The 21,711-nt window shown below is 42.7% G+C and overlaps 1 protein-coding gene and 1 non-coding gene across 3 annotated transcripts in view; one reads left to right on the top strand and one right to left on the bottom strand.

Annotated features, from left to right (window-relative positions):
- The window catches only part of SHROOM4 (shroom family member 4), a 204,446-nt gene that overhangs the window by 137,802 nt on the left and 44,933 nt on the right, over positions 1-21,711 (top strand). For both annotated transcript variants that reach the window (XM_061178349.1, XM_061178348.1), the window contains exon 3: positions 21,132-21,266. In XM_061178349.1, the coding sequence (XP_061034332.1) occupies positions 21,132-21,266 (135 nt within the window). The remainder of the gene's footprint in view (positions 1-21,131; positions 21,267-21,711) is intronic.
- Positions 9,857-9,960, bottom strand: LOC133082854 (U6 spliceosomal RNA). The gene has a single exon (XR_009699070.1). It is a non-coding gene; the product is annotated as a U6 spliceosomal RNA (small nuclear RNA).

The following is a 21,711-nucleotide window of genomic DNA, read 5'->3' as shown; positions in this document are numbered from 1 at the left end:
TCATAGTTCTACAGCTCACTGAGATAGTGCTGTATCAGTTCTCTACCAAGTAGTTCGTTTGAAAATGTTAAGACCAGTAAGGGATGAACTGAGTTCTCCATAGGGCTTTGGATTCAGGCCGAAGGGTTTCTCCAAGGTGCCTTCCCACCTAAGTCTGAAGCGGTACAGCCAGAACCATGATTACTTTCAGATTTAATAGACATTCTGTAAATGTTAGTTCTGTCCCCCTATCCCAGCACTTACTGTGGGTCAGATGCAGTGCTTGGAGCTCTCAACTGCATCATGTCATTTAATCATCACAGCTCTCTTATGAGGTATAGGGATGAATATATCCCTATATTACAGATGAGGAGACGGAGGTACAAAGAAATGAAATAGCTGACATGTCCACTATCTCATAGCCAGGTCCATCTGACTCCATAGTATATAGTTTGCTGTCTGTAATACCTCATTGGTTCCTACCTACCTGCTTACCTACTATTTTGCTTCTGTCTCTGTAACGTTTTCTGAGGCTTTAAATTGAATATATTAGTTGAGATCTTCAAGAAATCCTTGTATGACTTTAAAAATCCTTAGGCTGTGCATGCTTTCTCCCTTGCCTCACCCTGTTAGTATTATCCTCAGCAGTAACCTTGCACCCCAGTAGAGCCCAGAGCAAAAGAAAGTGTAAGAAGTGGTCTGAGAGGACAAATGAATCTTTCTCAGTCATCCAGGCTTAAGCTTTGCCTTGACCTGGGATGCTTGCTAATCTTGACAGAAGAATAATCTGAGTTAATTGGCTCTTAGATAGGGTGAGAGTTAAGGTTCTAGGAATGGGTCTGTTTGCAGCTGAACTGATGGGTTTTGGCACCTTAATAAAGACATCCAATAGCCGTCTGCTGGGTGAAGGCATCTTCCTTTCTCACCTGAAGCTGGGTCAGTCTCAGTCAGTGGGAAAATGTTGTCATTTGTATTCTGCATTCCTCCTGTTTCTTTGGGTTGTGCTATGTTTAATAAAGCATGCATTAGGAGATATTGAAAAAAGAGTTTTTAATCTAGTCTTTTTCTCCCAGAAAGTTTAAATTGCCCCCAAAGTGCATGTGTGTGTGTGTGTGTGTATGTGTGTATGTGTGTGTGTGTGTGTGTGTTTTAGACCAAATATCACTGAAGAAGTTGACACCTTATTACATGTAGGTTATTGCATTTGTAGAACAAAATCTCCCTTAAGTGATATATCTACTATGTGTCATAAAAATTAATTCACTTGATGTGAGTGTGTTTTCATTTCGGGTGTCCTTAATAGGGAAATATATTCTGGTAGATTACAATGTTTCTAAATAATAAATCATAAACACCAATAAAAGAAAATAGCTAAAATGTGCATATTTGAGAGTCGATTATATGTTGATTAACCTTATGTGCTTTTGCCATAATTCTTACTTTTGCCATTTTCCTTTGCTGGCAAACAATTCATTTTTGGCGCATAAGATGCATAATTATGAATGTTAATATAGCACCCTGCTGCATCTCATCTCTATTTGCATTATGGCACAAGTTTACTTCGGGGACACACAGGTACTTTCTCTCATTATTCATAGTAACTGTAATTAGACACTAAACTTGAGATATAAGTATATTTATTATTTACCTATTTTGTTAGTCACAATTTTTTCTTACATCAAGACTGTAGAAAAACCATGTTTATAATTCAACTAAGAACCATAGGAGCCTGTTTAAAAATTAAAAATGAAAGAAAGGAATCTGTGTTATGGAGGATAGAGCAGTGGACTTGGGGGTTTTCATTGTAGGCTCTGAGTACTCAGTAGAAATACTGGACAAGTCTTTAACCATCTCATAGTCTTGTATTTATGAGTAATTCAGGGCAGTAATTCCCACCTGACAGGGATCTGGTAAGGATTAAATAGGTACTTCATGAGATTGTGCCTACAATAGTACTTGATACTGGGTAATAACTAGTGAATGTGTACTGTTTTTAATATGACATTTGAAAGTGAAAAAGAAAGTAGGCATTTTCTAAACATTAATTCACCAAATATCTCTTTAAATACCAAGTTCTCATGATACGATTTCATTGATTTAATAAGTGTTTTCGAGTTTGAGTGCCTAGCATGTACATAGCAATATGTTAAACAATGTAGTGGGGCTCACAGCAGGAGTATGTTCCACCCCTGAACTCTAGTGGATGGAGATAAGACATATATAGGTAAACTGGTTGAGAAAGGAAGTAGGTGATTGACAAAATGAGTGATACCAGCAGCAAGTGGTTGTGAAAATTGGAAGAAGAACATCACAAGGAACTTGAACAAAAGAAGGGGAGGTTGGCTCAATTCCTAAATGGTATGTGGGAAGGCATGAAGAGAGGATGGAGAGAAATGTAGATGCAGGTTTGAGGAATATTAAAGAAGCCCATCCAAATTTACCCATCAGTGAGAGGTAAATTTGAACTAATAGAAGGCCCAGTAAAGCAAAGTTTATCTAGTAGCCAGTGAGGAGTAATTGCAGGATTGTGAATAGGTGAATAAGAATGAAATTGGTATTTGTGGGAAATTGGTGTGGGTTGGACTGGATGTAGGGAGGCCGTGTGACATGCCTGCTTATGTAAAGTAGTGACAGTAGGAATGGACAGGACGAGTTAATGGGGGAGATATTTCAAAGCCAGGACTTTGTGAGTGATTCAATATAACGGCCAAAGAAGAGAAGAAAACAATGGTTACAAGGTTTGAGCCAGTAAGACCTTTAAGGATTTAAGACAAAATAAAAAGATAAATTAGGAAGAACTAGGCTTGATGTCAGTGTTTGTTTGGTTTTTGTTTTGTTTTGTCTTTTAGTTTGAGGGGATTGATGGGATATGTAGAGATGCAACTGGCAGTTGTAGAGCATAGGTAGAACTGGTGTGTTGTTTAGGTCCAGATCAGGACCAGAGATTGTCCTAGGCCCATCGAATGTTACTCTTAATCTAAACTGATCTCAATTACATATAAATATCTTTTGGTGGTCACTTCATCCTAAAAATATCAGCTCTCCTTAACTTTCATCCTCCATTTTCTTCTTCTCATTTTCTCACTGAAGTGTGGCTTCTTCCACTACATGACAGTCTTCTCTATAGCTCCAGATGAATTAGTATCCTCCAGATTGAGAAAAAACCATCAAGGAGCATCTTTTTTTTCTCCTTTTCCAGTGGGCAATTTTTCAATAGCAGTTTTTCAGCAGTACGGTGGAAGGAGTACAATGGAAGGCACATAGCCATTGGTATATAACAGCACTGGTGTCAAATCACATATCAGCTGGCTGACCTTTAGCAAGTTAGTTAACCAAAATTTTCTCATCTGCAAGATGGGAATAATGGTATCTACCTTATAGAGTTATATGAGTAAATGAGGTAATATGTATAAAGCCCTTTGAAAATAGTTGTTGCTTAATTAATATTGGCCCTATTGAACTTTTTTTTCTGGAAATTTCTTCTCTTTGATTATTAAGTATATCTTTCTCCTGGTTTTCTTACTCCTACTTATTTTCAGCTCTCTTTCCTTAATTTGTCTGTTAACTACAGTATACCTTAGAAGAGTGGTCCTCAAACTTGAGTGCGCATTAGAATCCTCTGGAGGGTTTGTTAAGGAACATATTGCTCCCCCCGCCCAAGTTTCTGATCCAGTTAGGGTCCAAGAAGTTATCAGGTAATGCTGGTGCTGCTGGTCTGAGGACTGAACTTTGATAACCACACTAACCTAGAGTTCAGCCTCAGACCCTCTTTTTCATTCTATGGACTTTTCTTGAGAGGCTTTAGGTATCACTGATGACTCTCAGATTTCTATATCCAGAGAAGACCACACTACTAGATGCCAGATTATCATTTTCAACTGCATGTTACACTGTGCCACCAAGTTGTCTCCCAAACATATCATAATTCAACATGCCCAAGCTGATTCTAAAGTACATATGGAAATATAAATCTGTAAGATTAGTCAGGAAAGGTCTGAAAAAGAAGAGTAATAAGGGAGAAAGGAACCAGTCCTGCTGAAACATATTATAAAACGACAGTTATTAAAATAGTTTGGTACTACCACATGAATACAGATCAATGGACCATATTTGAGCCTAGGAATTGATCCAAAGGCATAATTTAGATTTTTTAATATATGATTTTATTATTAAATATTAAAGGTCTCTCTAAGCAAGACACAAAGGAAGCCATAAAGGAGAAAATTGTTAAATTTGACTACATGAAAGTTAAAATTTACAGCACCACAAAAATACAGAAACAGAATCCAAAGACAAAAAACTGGGAAGAAGGATTTGCATCTGATATGGGAAAGGGCTGTTTCCCTGTATATATAAAGAGCTCTTGAGATTGAGAATCACTTAGAAAAATACCAATAAACCATTATTAAAAAAGAGGAAAAAAGGACCTAAAAAGCCAGTCCAGGGAAAAAGAAAATTGGCTTATAAAAATAAACAGAAAGATACTCAACAACACTCATAATTAAAGAAATATAGGTTAATTTAAGCAACAACTCTCACCTTAAGATACAACTTTCACCAGTCAGAATGGCAAAAATCAGAGCATGAAATATACAATTTTTGGCAAGCATGTGGAGAAATGCGCACTCTTACACCCTGCTATATACCTTGCTACTCAAAGCATGATCCTTGAACAAGCAGGATCTGCATAAACTGAGAGCTTGTTACAAATGCAGCCCCATCCCAGACCTACTAAATCAGAATCTGCATTTTAACAAGATCCCTAGGTGATTTGTTTGCACATGAAAGTTTGAAAAGCACTGCTCTAATACATTGTTGGTGGAAATGCAAATTAGCATAACCTCTTTGGATTTCAGGAGACTTTATCACAATTAAACATTCATATGCTCTGAACCAGAATTCCAGTTGCAGGAATTTATCTAACATATAATCATATATATGTGTGAAGAGATGTTCAAAGATATTCATTGCAGCATTATTTGTATTAACAAAAAATTGGAAACAACCTTAATATTCATTAATTGGGTAAAGGTTAAATGAACTATGAAAAAGTCACACAAGTGCAACACTAGGCGGTTATTAAAAATTTGTGAAAAAGTACATGCAGATACAAAATTATCTCCAAGATGTATTGTTAAACACTAACAGCAAGGTTCTGAACAGTATTCTAGTATTTTTTTTTGTATTCTGTTATTATAATTCCGATTTTACAGATAATGTGAGGCAGAGATGTTAAATAACTAGCCCAAGGCCACACAGCCAGCAGTGGCAGATTCAAATCTAGACAGTCTGGTTCCAGAGCTTATGTTCTTAACACTATGCCATACTGCTGCTCTGGGATAAACAAGAACCTGTTAATGATGGTTTCCCCCAGAGTATGGGGAACTCGTTTTTCATTGTATATGCTTTTGTACTGTTTGAATGGTTTACCTTTTGCAAGTATTGCTTTAAAAAATAAAAACTTAAAAATCGACTTGTCCAAAATTGGACTAATTTCCCTCCCCCCTCTTCTTGGCGACAGGCTCAATTATTTGTTGAAGTGAGAAATCTGGCAGACACTCTGGGCTCCTTCCTCTACCCCTCACATTTTGTCCAACTGGGAACCAAGATTTATTGGTTCTACCTCCTAGACCATTCTCAGACAAGCCTCAAATCTGCCTTGCCACTCTATCCCTGAATCATAGATCACTTTGGTCTATAACATTCATTTCCTAACTGGTCCACCTGCTTCTTTTCTCCCTAAAAATGTTAGCAGATACATCTTTCCAAAATGCAGATCTGATTCTGCCATTGTCATGCTTACAATTTTTCACTGGCTCCCCAGTGCCTGTGGGAAAAGTCCAAACTCATTAGCACGGCAACCTGGGTCTTCTGTGTTCTGGCCCAGCCTGCCTCTCTAGCCTTACCTCCCACCACCCCTCCTCGTACACCCTACCTTCAGGACACTATTTTTTCCTCACATTTCCATGATTTTTACATACTACTCCTTCTATAGAAGTATGTTTTATCTTGGTCAATTCCTACCCTTCCTTCAAGACCAGACCTCAAGCATGACCTCCTTTATGTGGGTTTTTCTGGCTGCCGGCTATTAGACATTATGTATTCTGTACTAGGCAGGTTAGGATACCCTAAAGTCCCATGGCCTCTCAGTTTCCCACAGGAAATGTCTCCACTATCAAAGCACTCCTGTCTGAATGCTGTGCATTCACACTCCTCGTGGACTCCCAACATGGATGCAGTATCCTGCAGCCTGTTTCTCTAGCTCTCTCCCCAGCTAGTTCAGTCTTCTCCCCAGGTCTCCCATAGGCCCCAGAACTCTTCTTGGTCACCCAGGACATCTGGGAGACTTTTCCTTTTATTCTCAATTGTAGATTCATCATGCCCCCCTTCCCATCCTTCTGTCTCTACCTGTAGGTGAGGCAGGTTAGAATAGTGGTTAAGAACATGGGCTTTGGAGCCAGGCTGCCTGTGTTTGAATACGATCTCTGTGACTTTGTAGTTCTGTGATCTTGGGCAAGTTACTCAACCTCTCCAAACCTCTGATTTTCCTCTCTGCACAATGGAGATGAGTAGCACCTGCTTCATAGGGTTGTTATGAGTATTAAATGTTTTAATATTTGTAATACATAGTGAACACTATAAGTGCTTTTGATATAAAAATGCCTAAAGTATGGCATGGAAGAATCTTTTCAAATTGGCATAGGAGGCAGGCCTTTTTCTCCTTTGGAGCTTTTTTCTACTAAAGATGGCTCGTTAGTATTAGGAACAAGTATACATGAGTCAGCAAGAATCCCCACCCCTTTTCAAGTCTCCTGTAATTCTGGCTTGTTTCCGCAAATGGATGACAGATTGAAGCTTCTTGAGGGCAAGGATCATAGCGTAGACTTTTTAAGACTCCTTGGCACCTGTTAAACACATGATAGACACATTTATTCCCATCAGTCTTACAATTAAATCCAAGTCCTTACAATGACCCACTCACCTGGCCCTTGGCTCCTTCCCCAACCTCATTTCCTACCCTTCTTTGTCTTGTTCATTCTGCTCCAGCCACACTGGCTTTCATGGTTCTTGGACCATGGCAAGCTGATCCTATCTTGGGACCACTGCCCTGGCTGATGCCTCTGCCTAGAACATTCTTCCCTCAGATATTCGCCTGGCTCCTTCCCTGACTTTAAGTCGCTGCTCAGATATCACCTCCTAATAGAGGCCTTCCCTGACCACACTCTAAAATAGAATCGGCCCTCACATAGCCCTGTCTGACAGTTTACCCCTTACCCTGCTTTCTCTGTCTTCATAGCACTTAGCACTACCTGTCATATTATATATTTATTGAGTTGAGCCCCATGAGGTCTGTCTAGTCTGTTTTATTCATTGGTTTGTCCCCAGCACCTTGAACAGTGCTTTCTTGGCTCTCAATAACTAATGAATGAAAGAATCAATGAATGAATAAATAAAGGAATGAATTCAATGCAAGTACCTGTGTAGAAGGGGAAATACAACAAATTCTGTTCACTCCTAGAATTTTGAAAACTTTATAATTTTCAGTCCATGATTCTGTCTTTCAGCTTTAGCATTTTCAAATTAAATCCATATCCATGTATGGGTTTTGTTTCAATTTTATAAACATCACCTTGACAAAAGTTAAAATCCAATATAAATCAAGTCCAATTTTACAAAAAATTGCTGATTTGTTTGTTCTCCATCCTATGGGGAAGGAATGTGTATGATTGTGTGTGTGTGTGTGTGTGTGTGTGTGTGTGAGAGAGAGAGAGAGAGAGAGAGAACAGTTACCTGCAGTGAGGAAATTGGGTAGGGAGTAGGTTGGGGAGGCGGGAGTAGGGAGTCCAGGTTCCCCAGAAGGAAAATAATTTTGTTCAAATTGCTGTCTATTTTTTTCTAAATTGTTGCTTCCAAATCCATTAGAAAACCAAACTGAAATCCAAAGAAATGAAAAGCTTGATGAACTAGAGGTTCATAAACGTAAATACATCAGATCAGGGAATTTCTCAGCGGCTCATACAGAGCATTGTGAAACCATGTGAAAGCTTTATGAAGAGAAACTTCAGCAAGGGGGACAGATATATGGCAGCTGCTTGCCAGCTCATATCTCCACTCAACACGGGAAGTTGTGATGTGGGAACTGCCCTCTTGGTTCTGGGATGCGCCTCACCATGAAGTAGAATGTTCCTGCCCCTGGAGCCCAAATTCTATTCAAGCAGCTGCCCTCTATTGTGTACATAGCCACTGGAAGTTGAAGGAAGGTTCCCAGGCTCCCTTGGAAGACAAGACCCCGCATAAGTCAAAGCAGCAGCAGCCAGTATTTTAAAGAAGCCATTTGAAAATCTGTTTTCAAATGTATGATAGCATTCTTTAGAGTGATGTGTCTCAAACTTGAGCGTGCATCAGAATCACTTGGCGGGCTTGTTAAAATTCAGATGGCTGGGCTCTACTCTCAGAGTTTCTGATTCAAAAGGTCTGGAGTGGGGCCCCAGAATTTCATTTCTTACAAATTTCCCAGGTGATGCTGATGCTGATCTATTCGACAGACTTTGAGAACTACTGTTTAGGGAAAAAAACACAGGAATTTGGAAGCAAAGAACTTGGATTCAAGCCTTGTATGATTTACTTCACCTCTGAACTTGAGTTTCTTCTTTTCTAACATGGAGTTTATAAGGTTGTTGGAAGGATTAAACAGAACGGTGTCTATGAAAGTTGTTTGTGAACTGTAAATATTAGCGGTTAAACGGCTTCACAAATAGTACTTGCTGCCACCCCCCAGCAGATTTTCCTGTGCTTTGTCCCCTCTCCACACAACTTTGTCCCACCAAGTCCATCAGGCGCCTAGGAAAAACTAAAGCCAAGCAGGCCCTGAGTAGTAAAAAAATTTTTAACCCACTGGGCATGGCCATAATGCTGACCTTGACTTGACCTCCCTTTTCCTCTGACTGGCCTCTTCTCAACTTGCTCCTCGTTCTTCCAGCCCTGGCCACCTCTCACAGCAAAGAATAGCAACTAGTGCTGACATTGGGGTAAAAAACTGTCAGATGGAATTTTTTTTAATTAGTAGCATAAACAGAGGAATCCACTGCCAAGCAGGAAAGCATTTGTTGGGGAAACCATTTTGCTAGGTTGGTGGGCTCTGAGCTGATTTCCCTGAGGGCAAAATCCAGATGTTTGAAAGAGTTAAGTGGAATCATAAGTATAATTGCAGATTTCTAACTTAGGAATGTGTCAGACAGTTGTATTAGACAGTTGCCAGGGTAAATGATATGTCTGTGTAGAAGGGTGTCCTTTATCTTTGGAAACCTTTTCTCATTCAAAACTAATACATGTGTAGTGTAGAAAATTTTGAAATTTTCTAAAGGTATAAAGAATTAAAATGACCCTTAATTCTGCCACACAGAGATAAATACTTAGTGGTAAGATATTGGTACATTTTCATCCAGCCTTTTAATATATGTATGCTTATACATGAATATATGTGTATGGATATATATTTTTTGAATTGGGCTGGTACTACATACAGGTTTGTATACTGTTTTTTCACTTTTGTAATGGCAGACTATTATTCCTTCATGTAGATATACAGTACTTCACCTAACTTCCTAAATGTTGAACAGTTAGGATATTCCTAATTTTACATTATAAATAACGCTGCAGTCGATGACACTTCATGTACATAAATCAATGTGTGCATCTCTAATTGCTCTCTTAGGATAGAATCCTTGGAATGGAAAGATTAGATTAAAGGGTAGGAACATTTTTAAAAACAGGTATAATTCACCTACCATAAAATTCATTACTTTTAAGTGTGAGATTCAGTGGTTTTTAGTATATTTACAAGGTTGTATGACCACCACCACTGTCTAATTCCAGAAAAAATAAGCAGTGCTTCACAAATTTGCATGTCATCCTTGTGCAGGGGCCATGCTGATATTCTCTGTATTGTTCCAATTTTAGTATATGTCAGCTAAAGCAAGCACAGTAGGAACATTTTTATGTCTCTTGATGACATATGGCAAGTTTCCCTCTAGCAAATGTATACCCAATCCATTCCCATTCAGCAATGTATAAGAATGTCTCTTTCCCTGCAACTTTGCTGACACTTAGTTAAAAAAATATATTGCCAATATCATTGAAAATGGCATTTTATTGTTTTGTCTTTTTGATTAGCTCTTCTTCCTCTGTAGCTGTTCTGTAGAGATATGTCATCCACCCTCTTTCCTTTGCACGCATTTACCGTGGGCAGTCACATCCACTGCGACAGCCTCGGCTGCCTCCTCTCTGTGGATAATGACCACATGTCCATACCCTGCCCTAACCTCTTTCTAGCACTGCAGCCCAGATGTCAAGCTGCTTACTGGGCATGACTATCTACATTATTTGACAGCGTATCAAACACGCTCATGTCTAAAATCAAACTCATGACTCCTGAAGCCAGCTCTGGCTCTCAACTTCCCTATCTGGATTAGTGATACCACCATTCTCCTAGGTGTTTCATGGTCACCTTAACTCCTCTCTCTACTCCATATTTAATTAGTAGTCCAAGCTTCTTGATTCTGTCTCTTATGTCCTTTCTCACATCCTTCCCTTCTGCTCCACCCTCACTGTCATTGCTCTACTTCTACCTTTTATTATGTCTATTACACTAGCCTACTCACTTCACTGTGCTTTCAGGATTTATCCATATACTTAATTCTACATGTGGCTATGAGAATAACCTTCCTAACATACGCTTTTACCATGTTGCTTTCCTATCCTGGAACCTCGAAAGCCTCTCTCTCGCCTATTGGTAAAGTAAACGCTTTATCCTGATACTTAAGGCCCACCGTGTTGTTGCATCATTCTAATTTTCCTTCCTGTGTGCCTTACAGAAACTGTGTTCTTCCTTCAGCATATTCCTGCTTTATCCACTCTTGTTTTTGCAAAACCTGGCATGACCTCTTCCCCAGTCTCCTCCAGCTGAAATTGTCCTGAGTCTTCAAAATCAGAGGCTCTGTGAAGTCTTCCTTGATTCAATCAGCTGTACTTTCCCCTTTTTTTCCTCATTGTCTGGTTTTAGACAGCAATTTTATAGTGTTTTCAACAAAAAATTAAGGAAGCTTGCTTGCTTAATAATGTTTTTATTACATGAGTGGCTTTAAATTTTTATTGAAGTCTAGTTGATTTACAATGTTGTGGTGTTAGTTTCAGGTGTACAGCAAAGTGATTTGGATATGTATGTATGTATGTGTGTATATATATATGTGTGTGTTCTTTTTTTGGATTCTTTTCCATTATAGGTTATACAAGATATTGAATATAGTTCCCTGTACAGTAAATCCTTGTTGTTCTCCGTTTTTAAACTCTCATTTTGTTAGCATTTCCTTTATGACACGATATTCTGCCCTGTTTAGTTACTTAGCTATTTTTATTCACCCCCTACCACACTATAAATTTCTTGAGCACAGGAAGTATATCTTCTTCATTTTGGCATGTTCCATAGTACCTCTCCAAGCACGTTAAATGTAGATAGGAGCTCCATAAATGCTTGAATAAAAGAATGGTAAAGACTGCCAACTTTTTTTTTTAAGAACTACTAATGACTCAGTTTCGGGAATGAATTCTGTGCTAAGAAGGTACAGATGCCAGACGACCCAAATGTCATGGCTTATTCTTCTTTTTCCCTCACTATCCACAGCCAATCCATCAACAAATACTGTAAGCTCTACCTCTTCAAGATACCTCTAATCAAACCTCTTTTCTCTACCCCTACTGCTTCCTCCCTAGAACAAATCACCATTATCTCTTACCTATAAGAGCCTTTTTAAACTGGTTCCCTGGCTTCTACTCTTGTCCTGCCTAAATCTATCAGCCAAGTGAGATTTTTATAAAACTTAGATCATGGTAGTCCTCTGCTTAACAACCTCCAGTAACTTACTTCCCACTACACTGAGAATAAAACACAAACTTCCTATCTTGGCCTTTGGAAACTCCATGATGTGGCCTTGGCACTTCCCCAACCTCATGTCCCTGTACTGTCTACCTTGCTCACTGTGCTCCAGCTCTGCTGAGCATTGGCCATTCCTCATTGTCATGTTTGCTCGAAGCAGAGTGAGTAGGTTCTCTTGGTTGTATTTAGGTCCTCACTGTTATTGGACGTTGTCTTTGGGCTTCATGCCTTTAGTAGTGGAGATGACTCAGGGAGTGGCCAGAAGCAATTCTAAAGGTTTTTGAGACTTGACTTTAGGCAAAACTTTTGTGGAGTCCATCATTTTGCTGAAAATTGGTACTCCAATACTGAGTTTGAGCTGAAGGAGGTATTTGGCTGAAAGGGAAAAGAAAGGAAATCTTATATTATTCCTGTAACCTTCTTCCCAAGGGATGCTATAAATATTACTGATAGAAATCGGAGCTGGAGGACAAACATCCTCCACCTTCTTTATCACTCTGGGTGTTGATTTAGGAAATTGGGCATCACAGCAGAAGCTGACTCAACAGATGGGATTCTGTGAACCTATTGTCATTTTCCCTATGTGCTCCTCTGAAGTCTCCCTCAGGCCTCTGGTGTTGCACCCTTAGCTTTTGTATATAAGGGAAGAGAGAAAAGCCCTCTTTGTTATTCAGATTCTTGACTTGCTCCCCTTGCTTCTAGAAGCTGTGAAATATGCACCATCCACCTCCTTGCCTTTGGGATCATTGACAAGAAATAGTCTATGATGGGTATTTGTTATCAGACTATACATAGAAAAAACTAGAGTATGCTTCACAGCCCGCTCTGAAAGAGAATTCCAAGTACTGTGTTTCTAAACTACTAAGCATTTTTCTAGCCCCTAATATTTGCAGAGCTCTCCCACATCATTCATATGGTTGCTTCGTGCCAACCTTCTTTAGAAAAAGAGGTGTCCCTGTGTTTTAAAGATTCCAATGTGAAAAAGTGGAGAAATGAAAGCAAAAGGTCAAGTGTAAAGGCCCTAACCAGATGAGGGTATTGCTCTTTACTTGGAAAGCCAAAAGACACCCCTTGACACGCAGCACAGCATTTCAGGGAGTCTTTACTCCCACCCCAACATCCCTTTCCTTTCTTATTCACTACCCTAGGTTTCCTTGAAGCCATGAATGGATCCTGAGGTGGAGGCTGGAGAGGGGGATCCAGCAGGTTTACATGAAAGAACTTGACCTGGCTATTCCGAGAGGTGAGGGGAGGTAGTCCCTTCTATGTAAAGTACCTGTATCTCAGATGACCCAAATTACAGCTCCCCAACTGACAAGAAAGGCCTTGTCCTAAAAGTTCTCTTTTAAATTATACATACATATATACACCCACATACACATAGATATACACACAGATACACACATACATACCCATACATGTACACAGACATATACATTCACACATTTACATACACATACATGTTCTCCCTTGGTTGGGTCTGTATAAGGAAGGTCTCCAGATCACCAGGTTGCAGGGTCCCCCAGCTAACAGTGTGAGGGTGTGAGGCCTTCAGAGCCCCTCTACAGTGATCAAGCGGCTTTTGCCTCCTTCTGTCAGATAAACAAGCCATGCATTGTTCTGTCCACCAGCTGTGTGCGGGCTTCCCTTCCTGCTGAGCGGGCCAGAATGAGCATGGATTCCTTCATGTGGGGCAGGTGGAATGTGCTGTTTTGGGGTGGGGGAGGCTGGAAGAGCCACAGAAAGTAAACGGAGCTAATCAAGGACACTCTTTTGTGCTTCTCCTTATCTAAACACTTTCAGAAAAGGAAAGAGCCTGCAGTAGGTTATGGGCCAGACCTCAGGCTAAGCATAACCCCAAGCCCCGGTTCTCTTTCTGCTTGCCCTCTACCTTCCTCCCTCCAAGTAGCTCTTGAGGGGTCTGCTGGGAGCCAGGCTCAGAGACTGGTAGTGCTGTCGGAAGGTATTGGGGTGACACCCCACTACAGCAGCCAGAGGTTGACTCCTTCTAGAATTGGTCCACCTCCCTCCCCTCACCTTTCACAACAGCCTTTATGAGGCCTCTTCTGGGAGCCAACTTCTGACAGATCTGCCACTTCTGCCTGCATGTGCTCACCCTCCTTGCACCCACGCCAAGTTCTTATCCTCTGAGTGCTTGGAAAAGAAGCAGTCATCTTTTCCTTCCCCTGAACATAGGAGGTGATACTTGCTCATGTTGTCTGGAACTTAGCTCTGCTAAGGGAGAGGGTACCTCTTTTACCCCCACCCCATCTCCCAGCCTCCTTTCTAAATCCCAAACTGGCCAAACTGCTCACATTCCTCTCTAATCATCCTCTGCCCAAGGATTTCTTCAGTATATGCTATCTGTGCCCATCTGCCCATCATATCACCTCCTCTGGTGACTACCCAACTGTCATGCTCCCACCCTGCCTCCCTACCTGAGCCAGTCCCAAGAACATGCTTGCACCTTTAATCAAAACTTCCTCAGTCCACCTGGCCACTGACAGGGCCAGACTGCTATCAAATTTGTTACTCTTTATTTTGTTAGGAAGTGGGGGGGGTCAGGGAAGCATTTTTATGGACTGGGTTACTGAGTGGAGGGAGGCAGGCACTTGGCGACCAGATTAGGGAAGGCTGGGTACCCAGGCCTCAATAATGACATTAAAAGGGACTGTTTATTCTGATGCTGTTTCAGACCGGGGTTATTCCCTAGCGTACTGCTAACGCTAAAGGTATTATATTCCCTAGTGTATCGTCAGAATGTGGTTATCACACTGGCAGCATCACCATCACTCTAGAGCTTGTTAGAAAGTCAGAATCTGGAGCCCAGTCTAGAGCTACTGAATCAGAATCTGGTTCAAGATGGACAGGTGATTAGTCTGGCCACTGAAGTTTAAGGAGTGCTACTCTAGAGAACTAGGCTTGGCTTTTGAACCTTCTCTTAATTAGTTCTTTTGCTTTCCTCTTCATTTGGCTTGAAGACATTCTTTTTCTAGCCACTAACAATACCTTGCCCATTATTATTTGGGGTAGAGGATAATATTAATAATGGATATCATTTATTGAATGCCTATCACGTGCCAGGCATGCACTGCAGATGAGGAAATTGAGGCTCTGTGACACGCCCAAGGCCAAACAACTAGTGGGTGGGAAAGCTGAGACTCCAAGCCAGATCCACATGCACATAAAATCCCCAAACTTCCCCCTTACAGTACTTCTAACTACCAAAGGAGGGCTTTGGCACCTGCCTTTTGTGGAACAGACAAAAGTCCACCCAAACCTCCCTAGGAGGTACAGAGGGAAGAGAGGGGAAGGTGCCTCCCGGCATGATTTCCCTAGAAAGCGAAGGCCCTGGCATCCTTCTTGTCCTGAGGAAGCTCACATAAACCCTCTCAGGGGCCAGAAATGGCTGGAATTGGGACCAGAGGCCAAGGGAAACTGGAGTGGGGATCCAGGAATATTATGAAGGGAAAACCCTAACTCTAAATCCCCAAGAGAAATCAAATTCTGATGCCTGAGCTTGGGCTTAGTGTGTGCAACGAACTCCTGTGGGGCTGCTCGGGGTTCTGGCTGTTGCGTAGGTCATTGAGGACATCATATGGACCCCCAGGCTCGGGCCTGGGACTATTACGTCAGAGCATGCCATAGTTGGAAGGGTTGTTTGTGACAGTGGACTTTAATGTTGTATTTTGCAGAGAGGAAACAGAAGCCCATAGAGGGGGAGTAAATTGCCAGAGGTCAGAGCAAAATCATGGCAGAGGCAGGGATGCTTACTCCAAGCAGCACTATTCTGGAGTTGGAGTGTCTGGTGTGAAATGCAGTTTCCTTTGGGTCTGCTCAGGTGCCTGTAGGACGTGCAGACCCTGAAAATACAGCCCAGAATGGTTTGTGAATCTTTCTATCTCAGCAGGACATTCATCTTGGGAGATCTCTAGGTTACTTGTCCCCATCTATGTAAAATCAGGTGTAGTGCTACTTGCTTTTCTGGACCTGGAGGCTGCTGGGCCTGGCTGATCTGGGCTTTCCTTTTCTGGGGCCCAGAGGACCTGCGGAGATGGCTGGGTGGGGTCAACCCAGTCCAGGAAGCACAGGAATTCTTTTAAGTGTATGTGTCTGGGGTATTTTTCTCTCTCACTTACGTGTATTTTTAAAAATTCTTTTTAGACACCCGCTTTATCTTTCCCAAACATCATTTCCTTGCTCCTTTCCTGAGTTCTAGCAGTGGCTGGGGGCCCAGCTTCCTTATTGGCCTCTGAGCTGTGGAAGGGGGCGGGCCAGGGCTCAGAGGAGGCTGGAGTAGGGAACAGGGGGGCTGTTTATGCTGCTGGAACTGCCTTTCATCCTTCCCTTTGCCACCAGGGTGCTGGCTGGCTTCTGGAGCAGCGTCTTCACTCCTATCCAGCTCTTGACACTGCCTTTCATTCCCTAAGGCTGTGGCCTCCTCTAGGCCCAACCAGGCTGATGGCCATACCTTGCCTTCAGTGCTACTCCTTTCTGTTCTTGGAACTGGGACCTGGCTGTGCTTGAGCCCCTTGAATCACACTCAGGGGCTTGGGCTGATGGCCCCTCTTGTCAAGAGGACTTAAAGGAAGGCAGATGGGTTTCTGCTAAAGGAGGATCCAGCCTGCAGAAAGAAGCCCAGTGGGCTGGCTGGAGGGGTTGTTGAGGAGCATCTGAGCTGACTGGATAACCAGCTCTCTCCTAAGCCATCTCCCCATCCTGGGCAACTTCCATGGTAGGTACTACTGGTAGCCATGGCCATCATGGCTGCTTCTCCCTCTTCCCCCTTCGGCTTTCTGTCTTCAATATCCCGTTTTGCTTCCTAAGAAAAGAATTTGGGGGTAATGAATGATAGGGTGTGTGTTTAATGATAGTGCCTTAGGAGAAAGAGGTTGTTGCCTCCACAGCTAGGCCTGGAGCTACATGGTTGGTGGTTGGCATTTTCTTACCTCTGTGCTTATTTCTCCTCATCCTCTTTCCCCACTGCCTAAGGAGGGGATGGTTTAAACTTTAGGACTACTGAGACTTCCCTTTTCTGACTGCTTCTTGAAGGAATGGCTAGGAAAAGCCTTAGGTGTATAAGCTTTTTGAGATAGATCCCTCTTTGAGGAGGCGGGGTCGTGTGGTATCCTAAAAAGGGTTGGAGGACCTGAGCCTCATTCTCAACTGCTGGTTACTAGCTGTGTGTTCTTGGCAAAGCAGTTCAGCTCTCTGTGTCTCTGTTTCTGCATCTGTAAAGGGACCATAATAATAGCGCTTACTGATAAGGCTGGAGTGAGGATTGAATCAGCTAATGCATGCAAAGTGTGCAGTGCCAGGTACATCTTAAGTATCCAATAAATGGTCCCTGTTGTTATTTTTTTTAAGTTAATAGTGTTATGTTTTTTTAAGTTAATAGTACGCCAGACACGATGCTGAGTGATTTCACATATGGGACTGCATTTAATCCAGACTTTAACTCATGAGTAAGGGATGGTGATCATCTCCGTTTTACAGATAAAGAATCTACAACTCAGAGAAGTGACTTGCCCCAGGTCACACTGCTAGGATTGGAATGTGAGTGTGGACTGACTCCAAGTCTAGGGCTCTTCAGGAATAATAATAGGCCAGGTATCAGACCCTATAGATAGTTTCCTCTCCTCTCCTAATCTAGGGCTAGAAGGCTCCAGCTCTGGCTACAGTTCCTCCACTGGGATTTTCCTCCCTGCAGCTTGTGCTTTTCTCCCAGTGGTCCCAAAGCCCCCACTGCCTTGCTTCTGTCTCCGTTAGGGTTGTTTCCCACTCCTGGAGAAACCCTAGAGAGAGTAGGAGCCTTTGTAAGCTATCTTTCAAAGTGTGGCAAGGGAGTGATGCTAGTGGAACCTTGACAGTGGATGGACAAATCTGGGTGGAAGTACTCTTAAACCATCGAGAAGGACAAGTCTGAGCTGACAACCCTTACTATAGTACCTACTACATATTGACCACTTGTTATGCATCAGTATGTGTCCCAGATGCTTTGAGAATATTCTGTCTCATCCCCACAATAACCTAGCCAGGTAAGGATTATTGTTTTGTTTTGTTTTGGATAAGAAAACCGACTAAAGCTCAGATAGGTTAAGTGACTTACACAGAATCACACATCCAAAATGGTAGTTAGGCTATGAACCTAGTAGATCTGTCTCACTTGTTTTTGTCTCGTTGCCTGCTGGCTTGGTATAGTTGGTAGGATGAGACTAACGTACATGAAATGATGATGAGCAATATCAAACATTATATTATGATGGGCTAAATTGTGGGGACTAGATTACTAAGGACAAGCTCCCTGGAGTAGATGTTACTCGAGCAGTACCTTGAATAACAGGTGGGATTTAGAGTAACAAAATGAGAGGGGGCATTCCAGGCAGAGGGAACATTCACAGTAACAACTGAAACCCTATTCTAGGCAGTTGACATTCATGGTCTCATTTGATTTTTTTACAACTCCATTAATTAGGTACTGTTATCCCCATTTTACTATCATGGAAGCTAGAGCTCTGAGAAGTGAAGGCACCTGTCTAAAGCAACAGAGCTTTTAAGTGGTGGATTCCAACCAAGGTCCAATTCCAGAGCCTGTGCTAGATTCTACTAGAAAACCAAAAGCAGAGGCACAAAGCTGGTTGCAGGGTGTAATTGGAACAGAGACATGAGAGGTTGGGCTGGGTGGGTAAAGATAGCTTATAAAGGGCTTTGAAAGTCTGATCCAGTTTACATTTGCTGCAGGACAGGTTAAGAAATAGGGAGCCAGTGAAGATTCTTGAATAGGAAAGTGCCACAATCCAATTGGTGTTTGATATGATATGATCTAAAAGCAGTGACTGGAGGTGGAACAAGGTGAGACTGGCTGGCAGACTAACACAGCATTTTGGACACAAAGTGTTAAAGGCTAGAACAGGAGCTGTGGGTGGCGGGCTCTGTGGAGGAGAAAAATGATTATGTGGAATAGCCTCAATGGAAATAGTGGTGGGGGGTGGGGGGAGAGATAGAAAGAGGAAAAGCCAAAGAGATACTGTAAAAGAAGGCTCAGTAGAATTCAGTAAGAGACTGGATGGTTGGGGAGAAGGTGGTATCAAGGCTGACTGCCCAGGTTTTAAACTCTGCACTCAACTTCAGGAATGCTGGATGTGGAAGAAGGGCCCAAAATAAGAGAGGTGCCGTGCTCTCCACTGTATCCTCAGTGCCTAGAAATGTGGTCCATAGTAGATACACATGGTACCTAGCACATACTAGTACATAGTACATCTGTGAGATGCTTTATAAATCGTTGTTAATGGATGACTTCTGGGTAACAGCCGCTGGAGAGGTTTCTAGCATCATGGTTTTGTGTGTGAAACTCTGGAGCAGGTGCCTCCCCACAAGGTCTTCTAGTGCCTTGAGCCTCCCTGCTGGGCACTCTGAATCCATAGTAGAACAGTGTGGTTAAATGTGGGGGCCTCACCTCCTTTCCTTCCCATAATTTTTAGCCACTGCTACTGACCTGTGGCTCTGGTTCCTGACCTTTGGTAGGCAGCTTCCCCTGCCCTTCCTCTTACACCTCCTTCTCTGTGTCTGGCCTGTTACCGCTCAACACATGTTTTCCCCAGCAAGGTCATTCTCCTCAGGACTACCTTTTTAGGCCTTAGCCCTCTAGAGCTCTGCACAGCTGGGATAGTCTGTGTTTCCGCTGGGGTGAGGGGCATTCCCAGCTAGGATGGAATCAGCTTGAGTCTGTCTACTACTGCTCCTGGGAGGTAGAGAGCTGATTTATCCCCCTCTATAACAAGAGTGTTGAAAACACGGGCCCTTATCTTAGTCAACTCTGCTCCCTCAGTGTGTCTAGTATGGAATCTGCCACAGTAAATGAATGAATAAATTAGTAAATAAGCTATCATCTATTTATCTCTCCATCATCTCCTTTATTTATCATGTTTCTCTTACTCTGTCATTATCTTGTTCTCTATCATCCATTTCTCTCTGTGTAGTTCCTTATAGTCTTTCTCAGACTTTTCTCCCTTTCTGTCACTTATTTTTCTCTGTACCATCTCTCCCTCTTATCTCTGTCATCTGTCTGGCCCTTCTGACATCTATCTTTCTCTCCTTGTTTCCTCTCCCCTCCCCTTCTCTCCCCTCCCCTCCCTTCCCCTCTCTCTCTCTCTCCTTCCCCCTTCCCTCCTCCCTTTCCCCTCTCTCTTGTTCTCCCCCCTCCCCTCATTCTCTCTCATATCAATCATCTCTTTATCTTCTGGCACTACCCATGCCCCATACATGCTCTTCCCCATCCCATTCTTCCCCACTTGCAAGGGTGGCATCTATTCATGTGAAATATACCAGAGCACAGGGATGGGTCCTGTAGAAGCCAGTCAATGCAAGAGTTGTGGCTGCAGCTCCAGCACCAGGCAGACGCTGTGGTTGTATCCAGAGCCTTGGCCTCAGGCCCATTTCCCTTTATTCACCCCTGTCCTGCTGAACAGCCGGTCTCCCCTGTCAGCCTAGCACACCATCCATCATCTCGTTCTATTCTCCCTGGCAGGAGTTGGGGCTCCTTGCCACCGTTTTGCCTACAAACTTGGGGACCTCACCTCTGTGCCCATCTTATCCTTCACTCTCTGAATGCCTTTACCATGCTTTATATGAATTAGGTCTTTCTCTCTCACTAATCTGTAAGTTCTCAAGGGCAAAGCCATATTTGATTGATCTCTGTATCCCCAGAGCTATGTACAGATGGTACACAAGACACATACAACAAATGCTGATCAAATGAATAAGCCAAAAATTGGCAGCCAATTGGTGTTGACTTGCTCAAACTTCTCAGTCATTTACCTATCCCTTTCTTAGAGAAAAATGGGAAGATTGGCCAGAATGAATTTTTTCTCAGAGAAAACTTAGGGTGGGCACACTGTTCATTGGGCAGCAGCACTCACTTATTCCACAAATATTTATTGAGCATCTACTATGCGTCCGGCACTGCTGTACACGCTTGGGATACACCCATGAGCAAAAGAGCCCTGTGACGCTAACATTCTGTATCTCCAGGGATTGTCCTTGGGGTGAAGGAGATTTGAGTACTGAGAGCTGAGGGGGTGGCCAGTAAGATTCCTACACCAGCTCCTTGCAAGATGTTCTACTTCATTTAAGGGAAAGAGGGGGTGGGGGCGGAAGCTGCCTGGGAAGTGATTTCACCTCTGGTTCCCTAAGTTGACTTCCTGCCCCTTTCTTACTGTAGGAGGAACGCCCCCGTCAGTAGGCCACATTCATGGCATGTGGCCAAGCTGCTGGAGGGATGCCCTGAAGCGGCCACCAACATGCATTTCCCTTCTGAAGCCTTCAGCTTGTCCTGGCATTCCGGCTGCAACACGAGGTAAGTCTAGAACCCTCCCCTCAAGATGGGGTAGAGGCTAGATCACCCAGCCACTCCTTCTCCTCTGCTCTATTCCCCGTTGGAGGCTGTAGAGCCCAGAGTGCTATCCCGGAAAATGGGGTGGGGTTCCAGAGTGCCTGGCTTCTGGTCCTCGTCTACTGAGAACTGTCTGTGACTTTGGGACAGTCGCTTTCCTTTTAGAAAATGTTTCCTTGAAATACTGACCTCACTTGACTTGCAGAACACCACTCTCTCCTCCTTTTCACCTTGTTTCCTTTGCAGTCTCTTTCCCTGGCTCCTCTGCATCGTCCTGGTCTCTGATATCGGTGGCCCTGGGACTGGGTTCTGGTCCTCTTCTCTAGCTACAGTGACTCATGGTGACCTCATCCATTGTTCCTCTCATCCCAGCTCTGTCACAGAACCAAAGCTTTCAGAATGGGAACCT

This window comes from Eubalaena glacialis, chromosome X, assembly GCF_028564815.1.
Source record: "Eubalaena glacialis isolate mEubGla1 chromosome X, mEubGla1.1.hap2.+ XY, whole genome shotgun sequence".
Classification (NCBI taxonomy): domain Eukaryota; kingdom Metazoa; phylum Chordata; class Mammalia; order Artiodactyla; family Balaenidae; genus Eubalaena; species Eubalaena glacialis.
The sequence above is the reverse complement of the archived record's forward strand: the minus strand, read 5'-3'. Positions and strand labels throughout refer to the sequence as shown.